Source organism: Pseudochaenichthys georgianus, chromosome 10 (genome assembly GCF_902827115.2).
Source record: "Pseudochaenichthys georgianus chromosome 10, fPseGeo1.2, whole genome shotgun sequence".
NCBI lineage: Eukaryota > Metazoa > Chordata > Actinopteri > Perciformes > Channichthyidae > Pseudochaenichthys > Pseudochaenichthys georgianus.
The window spans coordinates 41,638,271-41,661,325 of record NC_047512.1 but is presented as its reverse complement, the minus strand read 5'-3'; the positions used below and the strand labels follow the sequence as shown (position 1 = coordinate 41,661,325).

Sequence of the window (23,055 nt, the reverse complement as noted above, 5' to 3'; positions counted from 1 at the left end):
CAGAAACACACAAACAGCTTTTCCACCTTCCACGCCTCTGGCCCTTCCTGGCCAATCAGAAACAACTCTCGTTTAGGGCAAGCTATCGTGTTGTGTCGCGATAGTTGGTGGGACTCGGATTCAAACTGTGTGGCGGCTTGACAGCATAACCTGTAAATACAACAGACGACTGATCACAGTCAAGGTAACTACATTTACTATTACCGTCGTAAAGTGTTAACTGTATGCCATTGTTAACATGAACTCAGTAATGCCATCTAAAGTACCCTAGACGACCAACGAAAGCACATTTCACGACTGGATGCTCTTCGTCTGATGAAAAAAATATCTGGAGACATAGCTTGCTAGTTCAGAAGCCATTGTTGTGTGTTGTGGTCTAATAGTAACGTTAAACGCTACTTTAACGTTAAATGTAGTGGACTTTGCACTCTGTGTCAAGCAGTTGGTCAATGGACCGGTGCTATGTGTGTCTAATAGTGATGTTACGTATTGCACCGAGGCTTCGGAGCGTGTGTCGAGTAATCCCCGAAGCTTTTTGTGAAGCTTGTATCGAGGCTTGTATCGTTTTGGGCCAGTGATATCATCGATGACAAACGAAGCCTCGCTGCCTGTCGATACCACGTGACTGCTTCACGAAGCGATTCCGATCGGTTGAACCGCTGAACCACAATGCTCATAATACCCATGGATCTATAATAAGAACCATATTACCCCTCCTGCACCCGGGCCCGGTGACACAATGGAATCAAGAGAGCTCAGACCCTCACTTATATAGAGGTCGGAACATGTCATAAGTATAAATGGATACAAGCATAAATAAATGTAGGAATAAAAACATGAATAAATACAGGAATAAATATGTTGCAGTGTTTTCAAGGAGCTTTAGTGTGTGTGCTGTGGCTCAGCTGGAAAGCAGTTGACTCATGACCGCAGGGTCCCTGGTTCAACGACTGCCCAATACGTACTTATTTTTGTTTATAAAAGCTACAGCTAAATGAGATAATGTAGTTAATAAATGTATTCTTTGATATGGTTTAGCCTTTCTCAGGCTACAACATGGTTAAGTTTACGAATATTATTAAGGAATACAAATCCCTCTTTGCAATGTTTACCAGCCTCCTTAGGCTTTTCAATCACAATCATTCAACTGGAATAAATACAATATTGTTAAAATGAACATATGATTTAATGTTCGTTGTTTAGAGTTATTCTAAGGCTTTACTCATTGGGGACTCGGTATGAGATAGCACACTGTTGAGATGTCCAATCTGCCAGTTTTACACACTTTGACCAGCAGGGGGTTTGTGTTCAGATGAAGCCCATGATGAAGCCTCATGAGATGAACCCTTTTGCGAACCAATTGGCTGGAAAGCTTCAAAGCTTCATAAGGCTTCATCTCGCCATCACTAGTGTCTAAGTCATTTGAATATCAATGCTGAAACGGTTCCTGAGCTCTGTAGCGAACTCCATTTTGAAAGGTTGCATGTTGTTTTGTTTGTTGGTCTATTACACACTCGTGCTCCGTGCTAAAGTCTTAAGAGGCTTCTCAATACTCAAATGTCCCCTCCTCAACTCCTCGACTCCTCGGTCCTCCGGTAGTGACCCGGAAATGAATTTCAGCGCGCCATTTTGAAGGACGTCTCATTTCTCTAAATGCACACTGAGGACCGAGGATCGAGCGTCGAGGAGGCTCTCTGGAGGAGCTCTAACCGAGGATACACTGATGGTTCCTCCACGGCCCCTCCGCGGATGCATTTCCGGGAACGGTGGAGGCGTGACGCACGGCCGGACTTATCTCAGCCAATGACAGCTCTGCATGCATCCCCTGGATATTATTTTAGAACCTGCTCTCATCGCAACGCGATGTTTACAGTGAGAACAGCTGTCATTTTAGAGCAGTTTTTGGAAGTGGACTTTTTTGTCCCGAATGACTAATTTGTAACTTTTTTGTTCAATCTGATTTTGTGCAAAAACTAATAATGCAAAAAAATCTATTTTGTTGCTAATCTTTGACATATCCAAGACTGTTATAAAAAAAAAAGAGCCAGTCTCCAGATATGTATTTTTGGGAAAATAACTAACACAAACAAACATGTATCTCGAGCCGGTCTCTCAAACTTACCTACCCCACCTTTAAAGGTAACCTCAACAGGTAAAGTGCACCACCTACTTTTCTCTGTTGTGGCTGATGGACTTGATTCACTGCTGTGTGATAAAGCATGTGACGATTTGGAACTTGTCAAGAGAGTGTATTGCATCAACACAGCTGTGAGTACACCAAATGACTCTATTGATTGCATCGTACAGAGTTATGCAGATGTGTTTAAGGGTGTTGGTGTGTTGCCCTTCAGCTCAAAGGAAATGCACAGCCAGTTGTGCATGCTGCAAGAAGAGTTCCAGCGCCACTCAGAGATCGCTCAAAGAAAGAGCTCGACAGAACGACAATGCTCCGAGTGATAAGAAAGGTTGAGGAGCCATGTGAGACTGACAATTGAGCGGCCCGACCAAGGCACCAAGCAAGGAGGCAGAACGTCCAAAGACATAACCCGGTGTGGGCATTTATTAAACTTGAGCACAGGACACAGCCTCAATCCTGCTGTTCCTGTGCACGGCCCCCAGCCTCCAAGCAGACAGGGCAACAGACCCTAAGTACACACACACTAATCAGCCATTCGACACAGGTCGGGGGCGAGGAGACAACACAGGGCACCAGGTGCACACACTCAACAGCCACAGACATGGGGAAGGGGAACACTTTTAACATGGAAACAGAGACAGACAAACTAGTTACATAAATTATATATGCTTCCTGTGCAATGTCGACCCAACGGAAGTTTATTGTAAAATGCGGCCATAACTCCGGCTAGGAAGGTCGTATCAACGTGCTCCCGTCTCTAGCACCCCGCAGCCCGAGCTACGAGTGAAAGAACTAAACTTACATGACACTTCCGTTGCTTTAAAGTCAAGCTTCAGTTAAAGATTCACCCTTTTAGATGTAGAACATGTGATGGAGCATTACTAACCTGACCCAGATGGTTGGTTTCACCAAACTATCTAGGAGAGCTCCCTTGGAAGCCATTTGGAAAGGGCAGGCACTTTCAAAAGCACTTGGCAGGTGATTGGATCAATCTGTCTATCACCTTCTATTATGGGCCACTTCTGATTGATTAACAATGGCTGGTACATGTGGGGCACAGCACTTCTGATTGATGTGGATGACTGACACACAAGAAGAAGAAGAAAAAAATTGTAAAAAAAAAAAAAATAAATAAATAAAAAAAGTTTTAAAAAAATCGCGAATCGAGATTTCGATTTAAAATCGATTAATCGTTCAGCCCTACTATATTACCCGTAACGGAGGCCGAGATCTAGGGCCCAGAGATCACCTCCGTTACAAGCCAACAGACTGGGTTAACTCGATGGTCTGTGTCAAGAAGACAAGTGGTGATTTAAGAGTGTGCATGGACCCAAAAGATCTCGATGAAAACATCAAGCGTGAACATTATGAGATACCCAAGCGTGAGGAAATCACAAGGGGAATCATGGCACGTGCCGCTTCTTCCCAAAGCTTGAAGCGTCTCCAGGCTTTGGGCGGCTGAAACTGGATGAGAGCAGCACCACGTATTGCACCTTTAACACACCATTCGGCAGATACTGCCTCCTCAGACTGCCCTTTGGGATCATCCCAGCATCCGGAATCCTTCACAGAGCGATGGAGCACATCATTGAGGGGCTGGACGGTGTTCGAGCACATGTTGATGACATCATTGTGTGGGGCTCGACACTACGAGAACACAATGAGAGGCTGAGAAAGGTGCTGGAGCGCACGCACAAGTATGGACTCAAGCTTAACAAGAGCAAATGCCAGTTTGGAGTTCAAGAAGTTGACAACTTCTTGTTGTTCTATTTATGTTTATGTTATGTCTACTTGAGCAGGTCTCCCTTGAAGAAGAGATCAATGATCTCAATGGGATTTATCTGTATAAATAAAGGGTTGAAATGAAACGAGCTCTCTGCACAAGGTGTACAAGCTGACCAAGAAAAGATCAGAGCCAAACAGGATACAGGCCCACAGACAAGACGGACTGTGTACTTCGCATTATGGGGATGGTCAACTTCATAGGTACATTTATTCCATAACACATTCAAAATCCATTTTTGCCAGACATGGCATACCTAACACAGTAGTGAGGGACAACGGACCGTGTTTCAACAGCAGAGTGGCAAGAATGTGCAGAACAGTACGACTTGAAGCATGTGACCTCAAGTCCTCATTATCCACAGTGAAATGGGAACGCTGAAAAGGGAGTTCACATTCTCAAGCAACTTCTAAAGAAAGCTGATGAGAGGCTCAGAGCCATACCTCGCTTTACTCAGCTACAGAGCCTCACCTCTGGAGTGTGGACTCACCTGCTGAACCTCTGATGAATCCTCAGTTGCGCACCACACTGCCAAGCTATTCAAAGCAAAAGAGACACCCAAAGCTGCAACACCAACTACAACAACAACAACAACAACAAAAAGTAGGTGGTGCACTTTACCTGTTGAGGTTACCTTTAAAGGTGGGGTAGGTAAGTTTGAGAAACCGGCTCGAGATACACTTTTTGTTATATTCCATGGAATGCTCTTAACATCCCGATAGCAATGAATATCTGAAGTGCTTTGACAAAAAATCCATTAAAAAAGTCATCTGTGGAAGCCGTAGTGCTGTAAAAAGCACGACCAATCATCTGAGTCGGCCCGGCTAAAGTAACTGGATGGCCTACCTGCCTGTCAGCCTTCCATCGGGGCACAAACTTATCTCGTTATTGAAGATGACGTCACGGCAGTTTTAACGCAGCGTCGCTCCGCCCGCCGAACAGCCGATCGCCCCGCCCGCACTGCATTACTAGTAACTACCCCAGTTACTAAACTGTAATGGAAACGCAGCTTAAAGTGAGCCTGGCCTATCAAGGCCAAACTAAGCCGTGCTAAGCCGTGCTAGGTCCTGCAGTGGAAAAGCGCCATAAGAAACACAAAATAAGAAAGGAGAAAAGCCTATTATCTTGTGGTTATTTTGTCTACCTGCCCAGTGAAGAAAAATGCAACTTAGCGTAACATTTAACTATTACTTTTATTCCTGGCAAACAACATGCTTGATTTGAAGGTGTTCTATTCCTTCCAGATGGCAGCAGAAGAGGAGAGCCAGCGCCTGAGGAGCCAGCTGAGGGAGCGGGACGAGCAGGTCCACCAGGCGGCTCAGGCCGGGCTGGACCTCCTCAACCAGCAGATGGAGCTGCAGAGCCGACTGGACGAGCAGAGGGTGGAGATGACCAACGCTCTGGAGGTGAGACTCCGCACCATCGAGGGTCAACTGAGCCCGAGCATCAGACTTCAATATGCACCCTCCTCACGGTTACATCGCCTCAAGGACCATAAAGGGCATGCTTGATTTCACTTAAGAAACGTTTCTGCATGTCTTTGTTAAAGGGGCAGTGTGTAGGTCAAAAAGAGGGGTAGCATTACACCTCTTGTTCCGATGTCAGTACAATCTCAATTTATAATCATCAGATATGAAAAATAAGTGGCAATGTCAAGATGTTGGTGGATTCCAACATTCTGAAAACCAGAATGAAAATGCTTTCTTTGTCCAGGGGGAAACAAAATAGTGAAAGATGAAAAACATTAAAATATTTGTATTAACATAAGAATATATGGGAAAAGTGTTTTTAAGTTAACGAGTGTATATAATAATAGTAATAAGTAAAAATGTGGACATTGTACTACGTTGATAATATGTCACTATATAGTGATGAAATAAAACATCATGGTGTAACGTTTTTTGAAAGTAATTATAATAGGTGCTTGAGCATAACTTCATCTCCCGCTGATACTAAGTGCGGTTGGGAGGAACACAGATCCTCTGGGCATTCCCTTACATTTTAAAACATGACATTGTAGATAAAACCATGCATGTTGCAGGAGAGCTAGTAACGTTAGCAGTGACACGTTAGCCGTTAGCAGCCTGCGGGCTAACAGCACAGGCGACAGAGTGGCCCTTGGGATTATTCTGAATGGTTTCCAACTGAAACGCCTGTCTGTGTGTGATGCGTGTCTGGAAGGCGCTGGAGCAAGAGAAGTACTCCCTGCAGAAGGAAGTGGCGCTGAAGACGCGGATATTTGAGTCCCTGCAGTCGGACATGGAGTGTTTGAAGAGTCAGCAGAGGAGGCAGCTGGAGGAGCAGCAGGAACATCTGGAGAGGAGCCGCACATCAGCCCTCACTGAGCTCAACAGCAAGGTACGGCTTAGCATGTCAGCAGGACACGCACACACAATCAGACATGCTCCATGGTGCTCAAAGCCTTGGTGAGACTTTGACGAGAATATCCGTTCCTTTTATGCTTTACTATGATAACAACAAAAGCTTTGGTTGTCAAGTAAACATGTTCCTGCATGTTCCTAAGCACTGATGTGAATGTGTTGGTTGGCATTACCCAGCTGCTGGCGCTGCAGTCGGCTCTGGAGGAATCCCAGCTGAGTAAGAAGCAGCTGGAGCACAAACTGGAGGTGCAGACGGAGACCCTGAACAACAAGATGGAGGAGCTGCGAGCTCTGAATGAGAACACGCAGAGCTCCATGACCTCTGAGATGATGGAGGTGCAGCTGAAGGTCATGGAGCTGGAGACCTTAAAGGTGAGCAGAGCTCCCAGTATCCATGGTGGGGTCAGTCTGTGTCCACTCTTTATTCCCAGAGAAGGTTTACACTTTTCTGTGATGTGGTGGAAATGTACTGAGACAAACCCGTAAACAATAACAAAATGGGGAGGAAACTAGGGATGTCTCGATCACCTTTTTTTGCTCCCGATCCGATTCCGATCATTTGATTTTGACAATTTGCCGATACCGATTTTTCCCGATCCGATCTTTATGCAATGCATTAAGAAAAAAAAAAAGGTAACAGATAACGGCTGGTCCTCCAATGCGATGAATTCAGCTATCTAGTTATTTGTTTGGCCTTTTCTCTGTTCTGGGGCAGTTTCTCTCTCCTTTTAAAAGTCTCTGAAAGTGTCGGTTGTTTCAGTGCCGTTACCTGAGTGGCCGCTGTGTACTCGCCGTGTTGTTGTTGGTGTTTGTTTCTCAGGTAGCGTATTAGATTGGTCGTGTTGAACGTAGCTCTGTTCTTTCCACCACGCGGAACCTCTGCCTTGCAAACATTGCATCTGGCTGTTACACTGCCTTCGCTTTCAATTTTATAATACTTCCAAACTCCTGACATTTTCTCTGTCCCGACTCCCGAGTCACCAGCTGAACGTAGCCTCTCGTTAGCTTACTGCTACTATTAGACACTGCGCCCACTCTGTTGCCAGATTTCAGAGGAATAAGCAACCAGGTCTATGAAAACAAGCCCAAAGAAAGCAACACATACATGATGTTGTGTAATTTTAAACCAAGTCCTCAGGATGACTTTAAGACGTGAACATGGTAATTTTTGTTTTGTAACATTAAATAATAAAAAAAAAATTCTTAAAAAAAAAAAAAAAAAGATCCCGATCCCCGATTTTTTGAAAATCACGTGATCGGCTCCGATCCCCGATCACGTGATCGGATCGGGACATCTCTAGAGGAAACCTTTCCGTTATACTGAAATGAAGATTCCTGGAATAATTGGGCTTTCACACCAACGCGGTTCCAGGGCCGGTTCGGAGCTAGAGCCTGAAAAGCACAGTTTTTTCCTGTTCACGCCTCTAAGCTCCGGAATCCGGTTCGTTTCAAGCACCGAAAAATTGTCGGTCTAGAAGCAAGAACCAATACGTCACGCTTACGTCGGAGGAGGGGGGCGAGATTAACCTGAGCTAACAGTTAAAGGCGAGTACGGCAAGTTGTAACAAACAGTAGTGCTGAGCAAAGTGACTAGAACGCAACCACACACTTTATAAAGTCAGGCAACACGAACCAGGCTTCGTGTGGTTCTGTTTATTTGTGCCTTACTTTGACCATCCGTTCGCTGTCATTGATCATTGTGGAGAGAGGCAGACGTTTTGTTTTGTATTATAGCAGCTATCGGATGGAATCAATACATGGGCTGCACAGGTTGTCATGACAATCACAAGTAGAATCATTTTGAAAAATACGCTGCTAGTGGAGCGTCGCAGCGGCAAAACTGTGCCGCGCCACAACAGTTGAGACCCCCTCCGCGAGGTGAGGCCCCCTCCGCGAGGTGAGGCCCCCTCCGCGAGGTGAGGCCCCCTCCGCGAGGTGAGGCCCCCTCCGCGAGGTGAGGCCCCCTCCGCGAGGTGAGGTCCCCTCCGCGAGGTGAGGTCCCACGCAGTCTGCGTGATCGGCCTGCAGGGAGGGACGGCCCAGAGTGAGCACCGCTGGGGAGAAAATCAGTGACGTGAACGGTGACGTCATGACGCAGCAGCGGCAGCACCAGTCGGCCTCTGGGCGGTGTGAACAATACGGGGGCTGAAAAGACAAACCGGTTCCGAACCAAAAAAGCTCTAGCACGGAGCTAGAGCGGGAACCGCGTTGGTGTGAAAGACAGTATTTTATGGAGTTTATTCTTGCAAGAAGGTAAATCGTTACAGAGTCAAGCAGTCTGCAGCGAAGTACAAAAGTCAGGAGGTCTGCAGAGGGTCCAAGAATAGAAGAGGAGGGGCTGAGACAAACGGAAAAGATAAACATACTATATATAGCAGGGGTAGGCAAGTAAGTTTAGCCTTGGGCCAATTTTTTTCTGAGCCACAAGATGGCGGGCCAGAATATAATCAAAGCCTAATTCAAGGAATTGATTTTGGTAAGAGGGCGCAGCGCCCCGGTTCAGAAAAAACTCTGATATTGCTGATGACCCTCCCCATCAACACTGATGCGCAGTCAGATCCGCTGATTGGTTCACTGATGATATAGGCGCCCAATCCAGAGCCTCTGGCTAGACCCGCCCAAAGGGAGGCTCGTCCTCTCTAGCCCCATTTCAGTCCCAAAGCCGGGGCTATTATCTGTATTTTAACAGACTTACCTTTTAAATTGAGGTGTATTTATTGTTCTCTTCAAAGTTTATTTTTCTCTGAAATTGTAGGGAGGATGGTCCTCCCTTTCCTCAATGGACGAGCCTCCACTGAGTAAAGTAGAGTTACTAACTAGCTAGCAGTGTTATTTAACATACTTTTATTCTGATAAGTATTGTCAAGTTCTCTGGGTTTTTGGCATTTATTTGAGTGTTTGCACATTTGAGAGGCTTGAGGGGCAACAGAGGACGCATGGACAACTGGAATCCTTTTTCCTTTTCTTTATTTCAACTTTTCAAGGACACATTAGGATTCTTTCAGGTTGAAAACCTTTAAAAAATACCAAAGGACAAAATAAATCAATTACAGCATTTTGCTTTGCAATTTAATATATTATAACCTAAATGAATCAGTAACCAAGTATTTTACTCAAAATCAATGTAATTAATAGTTAAATAAGTACTTTAATTGACCTGGTTCCCCACAACCACACATTTACCTTATGTGACCCGCTCTATCGAAATCAGTCGGAAGTCGCAACGGCTCATTTAGAAATAAACGTGGATTTGCGTAAAAAAATAGTTTTTCGGGATTCCGGTGTTTAGTTTGATTTTAAAATAAACAAAGTCTTGGCTTTCAGAATATGGAACTTTTATTTCCAAAATCACTCGATAAATACATGTTTGAAGCGTGTAAAGAGAAGATGACAGCTCTCCCTCGCCACTCTGCTCTTCCACAGCGCCGCTTCCCCTCCCATAATCATTTTTCAATAAATGATTCGACAAACAACAAACAACATAATTATTACATTCAAACAAACTACTTGTAGTAGATGAAGTACATTATTCAAAAGTAAAAAAAAAAAAAAGTAATAACACGGGAGAAAGGAATCCTCCCTCTCTCCTGACAGCCCGTCAGTTTCTCATGCAGCGCGCTAAACAGTGGGCAGGGCTTCAGGTGATTATGCAGCAGCTGATCTGATCTCTCTCTCAGGTCCGGTTACACTTCACTCGCGTTTCTGTCCATATGGATCAGATCCAGCTCTCCTGATCGGCCTTTATAGAGAGCACGGATCAAACTATTAAGAGTGAATATCAGCCGATAATGACCGGCGGCCGATCTATCGGAGCATCCCTAATTATTACCAGACATGTTGACCAGCAGGTTTTTGAATTTACCGGTTTTTAATTAATTGTACCAGATAAAAACCGGTAATTACCGGCTAACGGAAACCCTGATGTGCGACTGTCGGTCCTATGTTGTAAAAAAAAAAAAAAAAAACTATTAATATTTTATTTTTGATTCTCAAAATTATGGGCCAAATAGTATTGCTGGCGGGCCAACAATTGCCCGCGGGCCGCCTGTTGCCGACCCATGATATATAGGATTCTTTTAAACACATCCGCTACAAATGGAGAAACATCATGTCTGCTCCACGAAAGCACAAGACCATTAACCTTACAACAATGAATAGCTCCAACGCCATGTAGGACTCATTTAGGACAACTAGCTGCTGTGAGAAAGAGATTGTCAAAGGAGAACATATGGTGAACTCAAAAAGCTCCCTCAGCACGATGCCATTGTCGGTGGTATTAAGCAGTCTGGTGGATGTTTCTGTCTCAGGTGGAGCTGGAGCGGACGCTGCAGGAGGGCCGGTACCGGGAGCAGCAGCTGGAGCTGACCAGCAGCACCCTGCAGCGCCACCTACAGCGCGGCACGGAGGACCAGGAGGAGCGCGAGAGGGAGGCCGTGTCCTGCTTCAATGCGCTAGAGGTGAACCTCCGCTCAGCCGGCCACATTAACACGCTGTTCATAAGACAGTGTGAAGGGCCAGGCGTTCTAGAAGCTTCTCTCAACAGCATGCATGTGTTGCTCAGAGCTTTCACCTATGGTTGGCTGATGTGAGGTGTATCAAATATATTTGGATGTTGTGTTGATATTGTCGGGTTGACTATTGGTGTAATTTATTGACACCATTTTGATAAATAATCATCCGAAAGGTGGAGAAAATGAATTGGTGATTAAAGAATTCAAATGACATGAAGCCCATTAAGCTGTGAACAGTTATTTCAGATCATAATACTAGATCTAGACTTGTTTAGAATATATTGATAATATGGATATGTTGCCCAGTCCTAGCTATATTAAGATAAGATGGAGCTCTATTGTCTCCCTTAGGAGAAATGTGTCTTGGGCATCGAGATAATACACATAAAACATTCAGGTCAATCCGTCATAGATACAGAGCGGAGATCACATGGCACACGGGTACAGCACTTTCCCTATTGCATTTTGACACAAATCAATGTTGCACTTTCTTCTGACTTTAGTAGAGGATAATAAGTTGCATGTTACCTGAAATGAATACGCGCGCGGCACCATATCTACTGTCAGCGCATGGAAGCACTTCTCATGATGTTTTTGTCTCTGTCTCTTCAGAAAGCTCGCGAGGCCAACAGAGACCTGCAGGTTGAGCTGGACCTGGTTCTGCAGCAGGCCCAGGACCCCAGCAGCAGAGGGAACTCTCTGTTCGCTGAGGTCAGAGACACACAGAGCCTCTTCCATCAAGGAGAACACTCAATAGTTTAAAGCATGCTCATTTTCCAGTCTCAACAGGTCCAAATGAAGGACAGTCATCTGTAATGCAAGCATATCTTTGATCTGTGTTTCATAAAACTTAAACAAGGGTCTATTTGAAGCCAGACACAGCGTCGCAGCAGGCGATTCCCACTTCAAGATTCAGTAGTCTATTCAATAAGGCTGCATTGAAGAGTAGAACTCGAACATGTTGCCATCCAGGCTTCCAGCATCTTACGAGCATACCAAAGGGGAAGAACTATGTGTGGCTCTGGGCACTGAAGGCTAGTACAGCATTACCTGGCATGACTAATAAAATAGCACTTAAATAAAGAAGAACAGTAAACAGAACTGTAACCTTACAATAAGTCACCTCAATAATATGTACGCAAAGACGGTGGCATTCATGTGTGTGTGTGTGTGTGTGTGTGTGTGTGTGTGTGTGTGTGTGTGTGTGTGTGTGTGTGTGTGTGTGTGTGTGTGTGTGTGTGTGTGTGTGTGTGTGTGTGTGTGTGTGTGTGTGTGTGTGTGTGTGTGTGTGTGTGTGTGTGTGTGTGTGTGTGTGTGTGTGTGTGTGTCAGCTGGAGGATAAGCGTGCAGCGATGGAGAGGCAGCTCATCAGCATGAAGGTCCAGAACTTGTCGCTGCAGAAGCAGCACGCCTTCAGCAAGCAGCAGCTGCAGCGCATGAAGGTACGTGCTGTCCATGTGCTGTACACGTGCTGTCCACGTGCTGTCCACGTGCTGTACACGTGCTGTCCACGTGCTGTACACGTGCTGTACCCGTGCTGTACCCGTGCTGTACCCGTGCTGTGCCGGTGCACTGCTGATGGGTGCTATCTCTTATCCCTGCTGCAGGTGCAGATAGCCACTCTGATGCAGCTGCAGGGCTCCCGGGCGGACCCCGCTCAGCTGGAGAGGCTGCAGTGCATGCTCTCTGAGAAGAACGGGGAGATCCAGAACCTCATGATGAAGCTGCAGAGGCTGGAGAAGGTGGAGGTGAGTGCTTCATCTCCACTTCTTAATTTCAAACTACTGCACACCATTTTGATGTTCATCCATCTTATGGGAGGCGTGTGGTGCAGTGGGTTGTGCGTTGGGATCAGGGGTCAGGTTCAAACCCCGCTGCAGTCAGCATGTCGTTGTGAGACACTTCACAAAGTGCTCCTGTGGGGATTGCCCACAGTACTGAGTATGTCACTTTGGATAAAAGCGTCTAACCAGTGACATGTGATGTGATGTAATGTACACGCTTCCTTGGAATCCTTGATGTTTTTTAATTTAAAGGGACAAACACGATTATGAACTTTTACCAATGTTTAAACTATTGGGCGATAGTATCTTTAGCCAGAGGGAAATTGGACTGGAACCTACTGAAAGGTAGTGTTTGAAAAGCTGGAGGAACCTGCATCACAGGAAGTCCACCAACGTGTGAGGCGCAGCGTGCGAGGGACGCACCAGCTGATGTTTCTGAAATCATTGCGTGCCGCTCCATCCATGAGTGCTGCGCTGGTTTCTTCTTCATGTGTTGATTGTGTGTAGCTTAGCCAGCAGTGTCAGATAAAGACAGAGCTACACTAATTATAGGAGTATTATACTATCACAAGAATGATATTCCAACACCGGGCAGTCAACAGTGTGGTGCCTTTATGGCACGTGAAGCAGGTAGAATCATAGCAGCCTGAACGAAGAATGTGATGTATCTATATGATATATGTTGTATCGGGAAATGAGGCTAGACATCTGAGATTTAGGATATTGAAAAAGCGCCTGCTTTTAGAGACTGCGTTACAGGAAAGTCCTGCCATTTTCTGAATTGCCCAGACTGTTCTAGCTGTTCTGGTTTTGTCTTTGAACCACTTGGTCCATAAGTCGTCATTCCAATGATTACTTATCCACATTTTTCATTGTGTTAATATTTGTGAAAGCATTAATGGTGAACCATATAATATTTAGATCCAGGATTCTCTTGATATCAACTAGTGCTAACTTGAATACATGTAGGAGTGATGCGGTTTGTCGTGACGTGGAGACGCAGAGAAAAGCAGACATGGAGATATTCCCTCTCATCCAAACATCAGACACCAAGCAGAGGGTGGTTCACCAGGAGGGCGGCGACGATGAGCACAACACTACATGTATACACGTTGGTTGAATCATGCATTTGATTCGTCTCTTTATTGTGTTCAGATGTTGCTGAAGTCTCAGCTGGCCAATCGTGGTCCAGCAGAAGGTGGAGAGGGCCAGGATGAGACCTACTACACCGACCTGCTGAAGATGCAGCTCAGCAACACTGTGTGAGTCCTGCTGCCTGCTCCTGCCGCAGTGCAGGGAGTATGTACCGCTCCAAGACGCCTGAGGTCTGACACATGAGTATTTGCCTGATTGGTTATAAAACTGTGTGTGTGTGTGTGTGTGTGTGTGTGTGTGTGTGTGTGTGTGTGTGTGTGTGTGTGTGTGTGTGTGTGTGTGTGTGTGTGTGTGTGTGTGTGTGTGTGTGTGTGTGTGTGTGTGTGTGTGTGTGTGTGTGTGTGTGTGTGTGTGTGTGTGTGTGTGTGTGTGTGTGTGTGTGTGTGTGTGTGTGTGTGTGTGTGTGTGTGTGTGTGTGTGTGTGTGTGTGTGTGTGTGTGTGTGTGTGTGTCAGTAAGGATGCAGAGCGTCTGGGAGACGACCTCTCGCTGCAGAGGATGAAATCTCTGTCGGAGAGTCAGAGAGCTTTGGAGCTGGAGAGGAAGCTCTACTCGTCTGAACGGCTGCTCAAACAGGTAACAGCTCTGTGGAGCACCACCACCCGATGCATTCTGGGTAAAGAACAGGGAGTAAAGTGCAGAGAGAGCGTTGTGGTGTAGGGAACTGTGAAACATGTTTATCTGTGTGTTCTAACGGCCTGATGTATGAAGTAGAAACACAATGATCCATGTGATGGTGCGTTCACACAGGAAGGGAAAGATGCCAGGAGATGCACACAAACATCGGTGACGAGAGTAAAGCAAATGCCTCAGCGCGAATGAAGCAAGAGACAATGCGTGTGACGCTGTCTTGCAACAGCCAATCAGCGTTGAGATTCCCCTCCTTCAGTCACTCACGTGCTGAATCAGAAAACATCAGACAACCCAGAGCTCGACATCACCTGATATTTGTACAGAGACCGGCTGAAAATCGATGTTTATAAATGAATGTGTACCATAGGCTGTCTGGCATGAGAAAACAAGTGGCTGGTTTCATATTTTACGCATGGAAGGAGCAGCTATCACAATAGTTTAGCCTAAACCTGATTGATCGGATCTCTTATCAGAAACAGTTTGCTTGCCGTCATGCGGACAGACCTGACGATGGAATAATTAAGGCTATTTACTAGGTATTACTACCATTGTAAATCATTTTGATAAGTTTACCGCAAGAACATCTGCCACTTGAAACAGTGATGAAACGTTGTTGGTATCAAGGTGGCCATGGCGATAAGCCATGGCTTATTAGTTGGTTAGTTAGTTAGCTAATTATTAGTTAGTTAGTTTGAGTGACGCAATAATCACAAATGTTGCGAGGCGTAATTCCGCTTTGCGTCCTTTGTGAATGTTATCGTGTCAGAGATACAGCCTAACACTGGGTCACCGCTCTCTGCCACAGACGCAGAGTGAAAAGATCAAGCTGCAGCTCAGAGTGGAGGAGCTGCAACACAAGTACGAGCCTAAAGGTAAGAGGGGGCTCAGTGTGAGGCAGGCTGCCGGTGTCGGGGGGTTACGTATTGTAACCCTAGGCATATAAGCACAGACGGAGCCCTCTACTGGACTCTATGGGTACTACCTCTTAACCTCACTATGCGAGCATTCACCTACTGAGATATCTATAAACGTAGCCGGCCCCTTGGGGCGGGCCTACCTCAATGCGTGCGCAAGCCCACCGTATATAAGACGGCCACGCCTCCTGACTGTCATCCTACACCCTCTTCAGCGAGCGGCATAGGAAAGACAGGGCCCCAGGTAGAGGGCTCCGCCTGTGCTTGTATGACTAGGGTTACAATACGTAACCCCCCGTTATATCTCACACAGGCTCCGCCCTCTACTGGACTCGATGGGTACAGTGGGTGAAGCCCTGATGGATAAACGCCCTGTCGTCCAACAACATCGACCCATCACACTGCCCCTGACCGGCCTTTGGTTAACAGCCACTGCACCGCAACCTCTTCTCCTCCGGCTGAGACCGTGGAGAAGTCGGGCCGCAGCTTACTTGGCTGGTAGAGCACACTCACACACGCTTACCTCGTGAAGAGTGTGCATGGAAAATAGTGAGGGAGAGTCCTCCAGCCCTGCATGGGGCTTCCTGCGCACCATGTTTCCCGGGTCCCCAAGGAGCATGGGAGAACATACGTGCATTATGTCCAGGGGGGTGTCAGACATAGGCGGAGTTTGACATTTGCGCTTCGGGGGGCAAACCTTTTTTACTGACGTCAGCACGCAGTCCCAACTATTGCGTGGGGTGCTACGGATACAGTAGCAATAAAGCCAGCGTTCACCGCACTGAGTGACTTTTCCACATACGAACACAACTCGTCTCGTCATGCACGCCTCATGCCCGCCGTACACACACACTCATATGGAAGGGGCGGTCTTTCCCCCCAACAACAGTGCATTACAACTGTAAAACTTATCATGACTGTGCACATCTTATACTTATTTGATAACTACAGTAGTTATCAAATAAGTATAAGATGTGCACAGTCATGATAAGTTTTAACCAAGGGATATAGTAGTTAAACTACTATATCCCTTGGTTACTTGAACACGCTACAATCTCATTAACCGGTGTCCTACTTAGTGCAGAAGTAGACCCCTTTTTCTACGTTCCGCATATATGTCCACGATCCCCTCAGGTGACAGCTGTGCGGTCATGGCGTCCTCGATGTGAAGAACCGCAAGTGAGGAAAATCTTTTTCTCCTAATTGCAGAAAAACTTCTCTGAGGTGGCAGATCCGATAGGAGTCAGTGCCAACTGGAGCATCTTGTATATTCTTGTAATACAATAGCTGAATCACTTATATGCAAAAGAAAAAGGGAGGGAACTTGTGTCCTTACACACACACGCGCGCGCTCGCGCGCGCACACACACACACACACTTCACAACATGCGACTGCTCAAAAATGAAATTATTTCCAACAAAACATGATATTATTCAGAGTTGTAAAATATTGATATATGAAATATTTGTATTGGAACAGTTTTAGACGTAGTAATGCTGTAACATATTTCAGCCACTAGGGGGGGGAGAATGAGACGCAGCGGTGGAAAGGCATAGAGCAGCTATCTTGGCCATGGCTCGTGTGCAAACGTGTCCACCCCCCAGGGTGAAGTGTCCTGCCGAGCCAGGGAGAACCACCATTCGTCTGGCAGGGGCCCGCCTCTTAACATGAGGCCGGCCCCCCTGTTCTCCAGTCCTGGAATGTGGGGGGCCTTCAGAGATAAACACATTCTCTGAGGCCCACAACCACAGGTTCTCCGCTTTGCTAACAAGGCGGCGGCGCTGACTCCGTCCTGCCTGTTCATGTAAGCCACTGTGGTGCGGTTGCCGCTCCTCACCAGCACATGTTTGCCCTGTAGTAAGGGCAGTGCTGTAGGAGCAGTGCTACTGCCGTAGCTCTAGAAGGCTGATGTGCCGAGTCTCTGTCAGAGGCCAGCCACCACCTATAGCTCTCTAGGCAGGCCCCCCCATCCTGTCACGGATGCATCTCGAACACCGCGACGTAGGAGGTCACCCGCCCCAGGGGGGGGGGGGGGTAACCCCAGCGGTACCACGAGGTGAGCAGCCGCCATGAGACCCAGAGTCTGCATGACGGTCAAAGCTGTCACCTTTGCCCCCTCTCGCAGTCTGCAAACTGTCTGCTCTCTGACCGGGTGGCACGTAGTCTGCCTGCATCGAGCAAAACCCCCAGATACCCCACCTGCTGGTGAGCTATGGGACTGCTCTTCTTCCAATTGACCGCAATCCACTTGGATCAATTGGGCTGTGTTTGCCTCTTCTCTGGACCGTCATAACGCCGTCTTCACACAGACGGTGAAACGCATTGATCGGAGCTATTATACCAGGCAAGGTATGTGTTCTGACAACAGCGTCTCTTGAACCCGCACAGCGCTTTGACAGCACTTTCTGCGGTTTATTCCACTCACGCCCGCTATTAAAGGTCCCATGTCATGGCCATTTCCACTGATCATCATTCCATTGTTGAGCTCTACTAGTATTTATATTGTGCAGTTTTCCAAACTCACTCTGGTTTCTCAAACAGCATCTCTGTAAACTACGTGTATTCACTGAATTTCACTCTCTGCCTTTAACGGCTCGTTGTAGCTCCAACAGCTCCAGCCCCCCCCCTCCCTGTGAGCACAGTGTGCTCTGATTGGTCGGGACGTTGTGAATCCCGCTGAGCTCCGTGGAGGTGTGGTTTCCTTGTTTAGCGATACACAGCCAAACTCACCCTGAGCACACACAAAGTCACAGCCGAAGTAAAAACAATAAGTGTGGCTTGATATTGAGTAAGGAAAAGGTTGATAGACGCTGTGAGAATGGGTCTGCAGAGAGACTTTTGCCGCGATCCCAACTGTCTGTTATCAGCAGCAGCCCGGAGGAGAGATCAGCTGAGCTGCCTGCACTGAGTGTGTGAGGAAGTCCGTGGATTGGTCAATTTGGACCAATCAGCAGGGGCTTAACGTAACGGCTCCACGGATTGGTCCATTTGGTTCCGGGTAACTTATGACCGTATCGCGTTATACTTCTGGGCGCGGCTACTGGCCATTCCTACGTCACAATACACAGTAAGTAAAGTAGGCGTTTTGGGGAGGCGTTCTGTGTTACAGTTTTACTCGCTACAGGGTGCACTTTGAGGGTTTTGACTCTGCAGACCGTTTACATGCATAAGAACCGTCATAACACACAAGGGGACGGGTGAGAACCGGAAAAGCATGACATGTCACCTTTAAGCCAGGACAGGAAGGACAGGCCCGGGTCTCTAGAAGTGGCGACTCCATGGAGGTATGACAACTCTTTCTTCTTCTTTCAAACGTTGTACTTTCTCTGCTTCAGTTGTTGCTCGCTTGCTGAAGAGAAAAGGATGGCAGCCAGGAGGCGTGGCCGCCTTATGGCTTGCGCGCGCATTCAGGTTCCGAGGGGCCGGCTACGTTTATAGATATCTCAGAAGGTGAATGCTCGCATAGTATGGTTAAGAGGTAGTACCCATAGAGTCCAGTAGAGGGCGGTGTGTGTGTGTGTGTGTGTGTGTGTGTGTGTGTGTGTGTGTGTGTGTGTGTGTGTGTGTGTGTGTGTGTGTGTGTGTGTGTGTGTGTGTGTGTGTGTGTGTGTGTGTGTGTGTGTGTGTGTGTGTGTGTGTGTGTGTGTGTGTGTGTGTGTGTGTGTGTGTGTGTGTGTGTGTGTGTGTGTGTGTGTGTGTGTGTGTGTGTCGCTGCCTCTGCTCATCTGTTCTCTGTCTGAAGCAAAAAATTATCAGATCCAGAAGAGAAAGAAAGAGAAGCTTCCTTTTGACATCATGCCCCCCTCTGAGGAAACCATGCTGCACAAGGGGGAGCAGGGTGTTGCCGTGGCGATAGACGTCTCAAATGTAAAAAGTTCTGACGCTGAAGCAGACAGTACAGCTGAGCCAAGTTCAGCTGAGACAAAGAGCTCCACAAAGACTGAGCACACTGGAGGTTAGTAGGGCTGATTATTGAAGTTATTTTACATAAGAAATACACACATCAGCAAAATGGAGGTAAAGTAATAAGGACTCGTTTTGTTTGTTCAGAGCCACGACCTGCCAAGTGTGTGAAGATCAGTGACGATAAGCCTACTGAGATTCCAAACCCCAGGTCAGTATGTGTGCACGACGAGAACAGATACATGAAACCTGTACAGGAAGTTAGTCAGTCCAACAGCACGCTCTGTTGCTGAGTCGTGATATTGTTTTATTGCATGTTTGCAGTGGTGTAATATAGTGAAGTACATTTACTCAATTATTGTACTTATTTGGGGTACTTGTACTGTACTCAAGTATTTTTATGTTATGCTACTTTATACTTTTGCTCCACTACAATTTGGAAGCTAATATTGTACTTTTTACTTCACTATATTTATTTGACAGCTTTAGTTACTAGATAGCAGAGGTGTGGACTCGAGTCACATGACTTGGACTCGAGTCACATGATTTGGACTCGAGTCACATGACTTGGACTCGAGTCACATGACTTGGACTCGAGTCACCAATTTGATGACTTTGGACTCGACTTGACAAAATCACAAAACACTTGCGACTCGACTTGGACTTGAACACCAATGACTCGGGACTTGACTTGAGCCTTCTGACTTGAGGTGACTTGATCATTTAATTCAGAGGTCTCCAACACGCCGATCGCGAGATGCCGCTAGAAGAGCAGCCTCCCGTCGGGGAGAGCAGAATCTTCAGCCGCTCCTACTCTTGCTGAGAATCCTTGCAGGCAGGGGCGGGACTTTATTTAGCTGGGCCACCATGCGGCCAATCATATGCGAGGACACGCTAGGATCATACCATTATGTGAAAGAAGGGTGGGGGGCACAGCAGGTGTAGTGGTACAGGCCAGCTACACAGAGCGACGAGGAGACGGATTTAAATGCAAGCGCGTCGGAAAAAGTCAAGAAATTAGCAGAAACCGAAAAAAGAAGCAGCGTCTGCTGCTTTTCAGTGATATGGGAGAAAGCAAAGCTGAGTGCAGGATTTGTAAAATGAAAATAACCTTCAGAGCAGGGTTTTTTTGTTGGTAACCACTCAGGATTTATTGCCAGAGGTGGGAGAAGTTCAGAGCTTGTACTTGAGTAAAAGTACCAGAGTGTAGGAATACTCGGTTACAATAAAAAGTCCTGCATTCAAAATGTTACTCAAGTAAAAGTACAAAAGTATTAGCATCAAAATATACTTAAAGTACCACCTGCAGAGGGACCTAGATGCAGGTGCTCTCTTCCCCATAGAGACCGCCTCGCTGCACATTATCCCTTGCATAAAGATAGATTGTGGGTCCCTCACAACATGTTGTACACAGTGATAAACATTCTGTCACCTCAACATCAGGGATCTTAAACATTAAACTCCTTCTGAATCAAACCGTCACGGTTAGTGCTGCGTACCGGTACGCCAAACCGGTACTGGACTTGTAAAAAGTTTCGGTTCAAATCCGGTAAAAACCGAAACGTCGTGAACCGGAACTTGCGTATATTCTCCTTTTTGTTCTAAACCATCTAAAACCTTCCATAGATCGAGAGATTTGCGCTGAGAAAAGACGAAAAACATCGTGTCGGCTTCTGATATGGCGGCCATTATTGAACTCACGAAGTCTCGCAAAATATCTCAACTGCTCGCGAGATCTGTGTGACGTCAAGGGAAGCTAGCGATGTGATTGGCTTAGACATAGTGGACAGCGTGGGCTGCTCGTCGCCATATTGGATATTTGGTAGTGTAGCCAACTCCTTTGTTTGGTCTACGGCGTCACGGCCCGGGTCATGTGACCACCATGCCGCGGGGCTTTAAATCCAGTAAGGTGTGGGACCATGTGACGAGACTGCCGCTAGATACTGCGAAGTGTAACCTGTGCGGGAACGTGAACGTATCACTGCTGGTGATGTAGTGTCTGCTGAAAGAGCAACACTTCACCCAGACGATGTCAATATGCTGCTGTTCTTGAACAAGAACACTTAGACTTGTTCTCTTGCATCTTGAGTCTTGAGTCTTGACAGTCCACAGTCTCCTCACTGTCCGAGTGACATCGATGATAGATGCTTAAGTTAACTGACATTTGTATCAAAATGGTATGTATGTATGTACATCACTATGTATGTAGTGTGTACTGTATAATGTACACATGTAGAGTTGTAGAAAAGACATGGTGTCCAGACAGTACAGTACACTCTGACTGTACAGTCACTACAGTGTAGCCTATACTGTATAGTAGGTGTGTAACAGTGTAATGCGTATAGTCTACTCTACACTCTACCTTTCAGCAACGCTTTAGGGATGTAGGCTCAGTCAGCTCAGGGACTGTTCGGTTACTTTAGTTTGGTGAATGAAATAACAGTTTGAACGTTGTAGTAGTTCACTGTAGTTGCTGTCATAAGTCATTTGTAGACTAAGTGGCAAAAACAGTTTTTTTTACATTTGTAGAGAAATGTAGACACAAGTTGGAAGGGAGCGCAATAAACCTGATGAGTTTGAATTTGAGTTGATTACGAGTTTATTTTCAATTGATAATTAGCTCACAATAAGTTCACTTTAGTTACTCACACAACTTGACACAAGCCTTAAGTCCGGACCTGAACCTGAACCTCTGGACTTGAGTCCGGACCTGCACCTGAATGTGAGTCCAGGTCCGCAGCACTATTCACGGTAGCCTCACCTCACTGATCCCTCTTAAATAGAAACACGTTACTTTACCAGCAGAGAGAAAATGAAATGATTAATGTGACGAATAAAGGGCAGTTTGATTATTAAGTGTTATTCTGTTGATCGATTGTCTTTACATTTGGTGAAAAAGCACATAATGACTTGTTTAAGACTCGTTTTGTCAAAGTTTAGGACTTGACTTGAACTTGCCCATCCTGACTTGAGACTTGACTCGGACTTGAGCGCAAAGACCTGGTCCCACCTCTGCTAGATAGTAACTACGCTTATCAGTTTATTGGCCAAACAAAATCTAAATAAACGAATAAATAAACTACGATATATATTAATGATACGTCAAGATACCCAGCAGCCGTATATACATTCATTAAAAGTAGCTCCACCTTTACCAGCTGTGATGAACACATTAATGCATCAAAAAAAGAATCCACGAATTTAATATATAGGATTCTGAAATGGGACATTACGTACACGTACTTCTACTTTTGGTACTTTAAGTATATTTTGATGCCAATACTTTTGTACTTTTCCTGAAGTAAGACTTTTACTTGTAACACGGCATGTTTACACTGTTAAATGTCTACTTTGACTTATATCTGAGTTCTTCTTCCACCTGTGGACGTCTGTGGTTCTGCCCTCAGCCCTCCTGGCAGCGACTGTACGGAGGTGCAGAGAGAGGAGAACCAGCAGCAGAACAAGAGAGAGGAGAGGAGAAAGAAGCCAAGGACAGTGGAGGTGATTCACGTGGGCTCCACCAGCACCATGGAGAACCAGTGTGCTCAGCAGTAGCACTCGTACAGATATTGCTTATATCTATATTTCTATTTTTATTCTCTGGACTAAAATGTATTTTTCTATATACTATAAATGTATTCAAAATTGTTGCCGTATTAAACGTTTTTTGCAACATACAAGGTTCTTTATTAGTCATACGAACATAGCTACAGAGTAGTCACAGGCTCCTCCAACGGTGCAACACAACAACACAGAGAAACAGAAGAATATAGTGCAAGGAAATACAAAAGAAAAATAGTTTCAAAAAGTGAAATAGTGCAATAAGAGTCTATATCCAGGTGATTGGAATATGA

At 46.0% G+C, this 23,055-nt stretch overlaps 1 protein-coding gene across 1 annotated transcript; it reads left to right on the top strand.

Annotated features, from left to right (window-relative positions):
• The first annotated feature begins 99 nt into the window (after positions 1 to 99).
• On the top strand, positions 100 to 22,851 carry spdl1 (spindle apparatus coiled-coil protein 1). Its single transcript, XM_034092312.2, has 14 exons — positions 100 to 184; positions 5,165 to 5,326; positions 6,102 to 6,278; positions 6,479 to 6,673; positions 10,609 to 10,758; positions 11,425 to 11,523; positions 12,144 to 12,254; positions 12,420 to 12,560; positions 13,752 to 13,858; positions 14,206 to 14,326; positions 15,189 to 15,255; positions 19,041 to 19,253; positions 19,349 to 19,412; positions 22,609 to 22,851. Exons 2-14 carry the CDS (start codon positions 5,165 to 5,167, stop codon positions 22,754 to 22,756), a joined length of 1,755 nt encoding a protein of 584 aa, XP_033948203.1. The 5' UTR covers positions 100 to 184; the 3' UTR covers positions 22,757 to 22,851.
• The last annotated feature ends 204 nt before the right edge of the window (positions 22,852 to 23,055 follow it).